The 5,000-nt window shown below is 45.2% G+C and overlaps 1 protein-coding gene across 3 annotated transcripts in view; it reads left to right on the forward strand.

The window, feature by feature from the left end:
* LOC133416659 (sorting nexin-14-like) overlaps positions 1-5,000 on the forward strand; it is a 17,352-nt gene that overhangs the window by 5,480 nt on the left and 6,872 nt on the right. For 2 of the 3 annotated variants that reach the window (XM_061703645.1, XM_061703646.1), the window contains exons 10-16: positions 1,109-1,184; positions 1,255-1,299; positions 2,702-2,782; positions 2,870-2,984; positions 3,072-3,227; positions 4,785-4,909; position 5,000. The exon at position 5,000 is cut by the window's right edge and continues 58 nt beyond it. In XM_061703645.1, the coding sequence (XP_061559629.1) occupies positions 1,109-1,184; positions 1,255-1,299; positions 2,702-2,782; positions 2,870-2,984; positions 3,072-3,227; positions 4,785-4,909; position 5,000 (599 nt within the window). Of the gene's footprint in view, positions 1-116; positions 247-1,108; positions 1,185-1,254; positions 1,300-2,701; positions 2,783-2,869; positions 2,985-3,071; positions 3,228-4,784; positions 4,910-4,999 lie in introns of all 3 variants that reach the window. The other variant, XM_061703647.1, reaches the window with a different exon arrangement.

A 5,000-nucleotide genomic window follows, 5' to 3' on the forward strand; every position in this document is an offset into this window, starting at 1 on the left:
GATGGTACCCTGAGAAAAAATAGAAAATAATGTGACCGCAGGGACGTGTCCTGTAATTAGCATCGCAGGTGTCCGTTAAAGTAATTTGCCCATGGGGATGTGTGTCCTGTAATTAGTATCACAGGTGTCTTCACTGTGCTGTTCGGTGACATATGGTGTGTGCCACACTAAACGTGGACAAGAGGAAGCGAAGGAGAGCGTTGTCTCAGGAGATCAGAAAGACAATTGTAGACAAGCATGTTCAAGGTAAAGGCTATAAGACCATCTCCAAGCAGCTTGATGTTCCTGTGGCTTCAGTTGCACATATTATTCCGAAATTGAAGATCCACGGGCCTGTAGCCAACCTCCCTGGGTGTGGCCACAGGAGGAAAATTGATGACAAATTGAAGAAACTCATAATGCGAATGGTAACAAAAGAGCAAGAAGAAGAAGAACAACCTCCAAAGAAATTCAAGGTGCACTCCAAGGTCAAGTCTTCAAGGGTGTATATATATATATGTGTGTGTATATAAAATATATAGCATTAATATAAATACAAAAGTACAATATAACATTCTTGAAAAAGAAACCACTTTTATGGACTGATTTAAGTTCTAATTTCAAATGACACTGCTACATGGAACTAAAATTCAGGAAATAGCACGTTTTGTCGAGTGCTGCCACTTGGTAATTGTAGTGATGTTAGTTTTGAAATGGGATGGGCTCAGATTTTCATAAGTGTTGACACGAGCAATGACGATACCCAATTGTATCGCTACAATACGCCCCCTGTGCAGAAACACATCCTCAGTGCGTATTACCTGACAAACAAGCAACTAGCAGAAGCCACCCAATATTACGTCTTCGGGTGGTTGACTGCAAATATTCCAGTAATGTGTTATGAAAGCCCCGAATATAAAATTACCCACGTCTTTTATCACAACTGCATGTCCGTTGTTTGGAACTGTGTTAAAATTGGTAAAGAAGGATTATTGGGAGTTGCCGTTCAAGAGGGCGGCTAGGTGTGCATGCGCTCAACCAGCCGAGGCGCCCTCTAGTGGTTATTCGTCTCGATTGGTCAACGTGTTGTTTGCACTGAGCGTGTCCTCCGGGCGTGTCGCCCGCACAGGTCGCTGGCGCTGCTGCTGCGGGAGGTGATCTCTGGTTCCGTCCTGCTGCCCGCCATGGACTTCGTGGCCGACCCGGTGAGTCCGCTCAAGATGCTGTCGGCTTCTGTGTCTTTTAACACCGACGAGGTCTCTTTTGATTTTCCAGGACACGGTCAACTTGATGGTGCTCAAGTTTGTTGACGACACTCCGGTAAGTCAAAATAAACGTTGAATAGCGGGACAATACGAGGAAGCCCACCTTTTCACACATCACCATTTGCAAATTAACTTTTTTTTTGTTGTTGTTGAAACTCCACCCATCCATTCATCCAAGTTTTCCATAGTGCAGACTTTTTTTTTGTCATTCTGATTGAAGATCTCTGGTCAGCTCTTTTTATGTGATGTGATGGATTCCCATCGGGTGTGTACAGGTGCACTACATTTAATCGGAACGGCCGTGTGACATGCGCATGTCGTCGTGAATGTCACGTCATTTATCAAGATGGTCCTTCTCTTTAGCACACTAGTTGGGATTGTTTTTACACTTTTATTAAAACAGCGGCTTAATAAAAACAAGTTACAAGCTGTTCAAAACGAGCTCTTTGTCGCAAACGAGCTGTGGTTGACAGCCGCCATATTGACGTGCGTAAACGATGACGTCCGCGCGCATTTTTGTCAAGTGAGCGTGTGCAGACAGCGCTGCCCGGCTCCGTTCCGATTCACGGTTTACATGACAAAAAATCATTTCTGATCGCTTTGGAAAAAGGAATATTCCACCCCTCTGAGACCGAATGAAATTCTCTGCGGATTTGGCCTGTTGATTCCGATTGAGGTTTTTATATGGAGCATTTTCATTCGGTTTGTGGTTCTAAACCGATTCTAACCGGAATAGAAGGCTGGTCCATGTAAAGCGCCTCCTGCTATCCTTGCTTGTCCTTATTTATAATGCAGGTTAGCTGGCGTCTTCCCCAGCTGACCTTGACGAGACGATTGCAGAACACATCCAGACAAACGGGCACGCACACACATTGGCACCGAAGGACAAGTTCTCTGTCTTCGATGAAGCTAACGTGCTAACACGTTTATGGAACGTGGGAGTAAGCCGGAGTACCCGAAGAAAACCCACGGCGAGAATACGCAAACGCCACAATCCGGATTTGAACCCAGAACCTCAGAACTGTGAGGCAGAAATGCTAACCACTCGTCTGTCAACCTCAGCTATTCGCGGCTATTGACATAGTTTTGTTTGGTTTATGTAATACCCCAAGGGTGCCAGAAGATGGCACCACAGCACTGGCTAGTAGGAAAGTAATAATTTGTGTCAAGAAAGTATGTTAATGTCATACATGTCGAATGTTCTAAGATCTTTGTATATTTTAGCGGAATTTGAGCTGTGTGCCGGTAGACGTTCGACTTCAGAGCCTGAGGGTCACGATTCAAGTCCTGCTGCGGGCAACTATGTCAAAATGGCAACTAGCTGTTTGAGAAATGCTAGTCTGCTTGCTGGCTGCTGTCGTAGTGTCGTTGATTGAGCAAGGGTTAGCTAACCCTATTGGCGGGGGGTCTCAGTCCCCATTTAAGGGGGTTTACTGTGAACATGTTTGTGTTTGCAGCCGGAACCCGCCCCTGAACCGCCGTCTGCTCGTGTACCCTTCCTGCACAAATACGCAGACCGCAGCAGCAACAAGCCCTCAGTCAGTACTTCGGACCGCTCATCAGCATTTAGCTCACATGCCCACATTACCCACAGTGTAACTGAGTGGTCGCCTGTTGCCCAGCAGGTTCTCAAGTTGGAGCTGAAGGAGATCCGAGAGCAGCAGGACCTTCTGTTCCGCTTCATGAACTTCCTGAAGCAAGAGTGCGCCGTGCATGTGCTTCAGTTCTGCCTTGCCGTGGGTAAGAGCCCGGGCACACACTTGGCACGCGGCTGGGACAAGACTCTCGCCTTGAGTCGACGCCAACGTGTTGCTGGTGTTCCTCCAGAGGAGCTCAACGACAAGATCTTGAGTCCGGAGCTGTGCGACTTGGAGCTGCGGCGTCTGCACGGCGAGGTGGTGCACATCTACCAGACGTACTGCGTGGATGAGAGCATCGACAAGATCAACTTGGACCGCGACACAGTGGACGACATCAGGAACGGTAAACGCCTCTCAATTGTCAAGTGTGCTGACCGGGTTCTTTGACTAGTTTTCATGAGTTTGCCAACTAGTTCGGCTGCCGTTCCAAATGTCAAATCGCAAGTGAATGACCACATTTGTAACGCTTGTTTCTCAAATCATCTTTTCCCATTTGAAAAGAATGGAAATGTCATTAATCTGTTCCAGCCCACCCCCAAAAAAAAAAAAAAAAAAAAAAAAATATATATATATATATATATATATATATATATATATATATATATATTTTTTAATAAGAAAATGGCACTCTATGATATTATACTTTATAAAAGCATCCAATAATGACATAGTTAAATAGAATGTAAATAATTACGTTTTTGCCACATTTTTGCTTCAATTCGATGAAATTGTGCTACTCCTGTTGTGGGCCTTGGCCACGATAATACAGTCATACATTGGGACAGTGATCACAACTCAGTAAACTGCAGTAATGTTAGTTGTTCTTCGCAGAGGATAAATAAAACCTGCCCGTGAGTATTGTTATATTACCTGTATACGTTTAACATTCAAATGCAAAAGCAGACGGCTCCATTATTTTGTGAATAGAATAAAGTTATTTGTTTATTTATTTTTTGGTGCCAGGTTAAAGCAAATAATTTTTGTTTAGTGTATTCTCATATGTATGAAGCAATTAAGAGGCTAATGTGGATCAAATCCACCTTTTATTGAAAAGGTCTTTCAAAGAGGTCACACGAGTGATTGGATGAGACCCCCGCAAATTGAGTGATTGGCTATATGGACGCCCCGAACAGCGACCCTTTATTGGCGTTTGATGCTGTATATACAGTATATTGTACTTCATTCTTAAACCACAAAAAGAAAATGGTCAAGGAAGAAGCGGGTTGCTAAAGAGAGTTGATATAGGCAAGAATAAAAGCAAGAGTGTGGATATTTTAAAGGAGTCTCGCTGACTCCATACGTAGCGTTCACGGAGATTTTGGTCACAAGCTTTGCTTTTTCATCCACAGGAACATTACATTATCCATCCAAGTATTGATGTAAAACACAATATTTGATGATTTATATACTCCAATTATTTGGCTTGGGGTGGCGTGGCAGCCGTTGGGTGTCTCGCTTGGGTAAAACCTGGAAAAGTATTTTTAGTGTGAGTGACAGCTTTTGTGCATTGATTGGCTGTAAACTGCAACATTGCGCGCCGGCAATTCCAATTTTTAATCTCTGCGAAAACGGTGGCCGACCGATCGGCCAATCGGTTGCCAAACCACGCACGCGCACTGCGCAACAGTTCACGGGTTCGGCCGAGTCGCTCGCTGTGCGGCAGCCTTAACAGCTTCAAGCAAAAAGGAATGAAACTCCTCTATGCGAAATTCTGATGTAAAGCAAGCTACGGTGTAAAATAAAAAAAGTCGAAAATATTTATTTATAATTTCATTTTTTTTTGTAGCAGCAAGTAGGTCATTTGTTGGTGATTGTCCGGTTCCGTCTCGTTAAGCCGAATCGTATCGCTCCCCGTGGCATCGCAGCGAACGTGACGAGACGTTTTCTCGTTTCTCGTCAGTGGCCGTCGCTCCGTACGGTGCCGTGGTCAAGCTGCAGACCATGCGCTGCCTCTTTGAGGCCTACGATCATGTCCTGTCTCTCTTGGAGAACGTCTTCACGCCCATGTTCTGCCACAGCGACGAGGTAAGGCGGCACACCCGCGCCGTGCAACGCGACAGGAAGTTGACGCGCGCGTGTGTGTGTGTGTGTGCGCGTGTGTGCGCGCGCGCTCAGT

The sequence above is a fragment of the Phycodurus eques genome, chromosome 18 (genome assembly GCF_024500275.1).
Source record: "Phycodurus eques isolate BA_2022a chromosome 18, UOR_Pequ_1.1, whole genome shotgun sequence".
NCBI classification, from domain to species: Eukaryota; Metazoa; Chordata; class Actinopteri; order Syngnathiformes; family Syngnathidae; genus Phycodurus; species Phycodurus eques.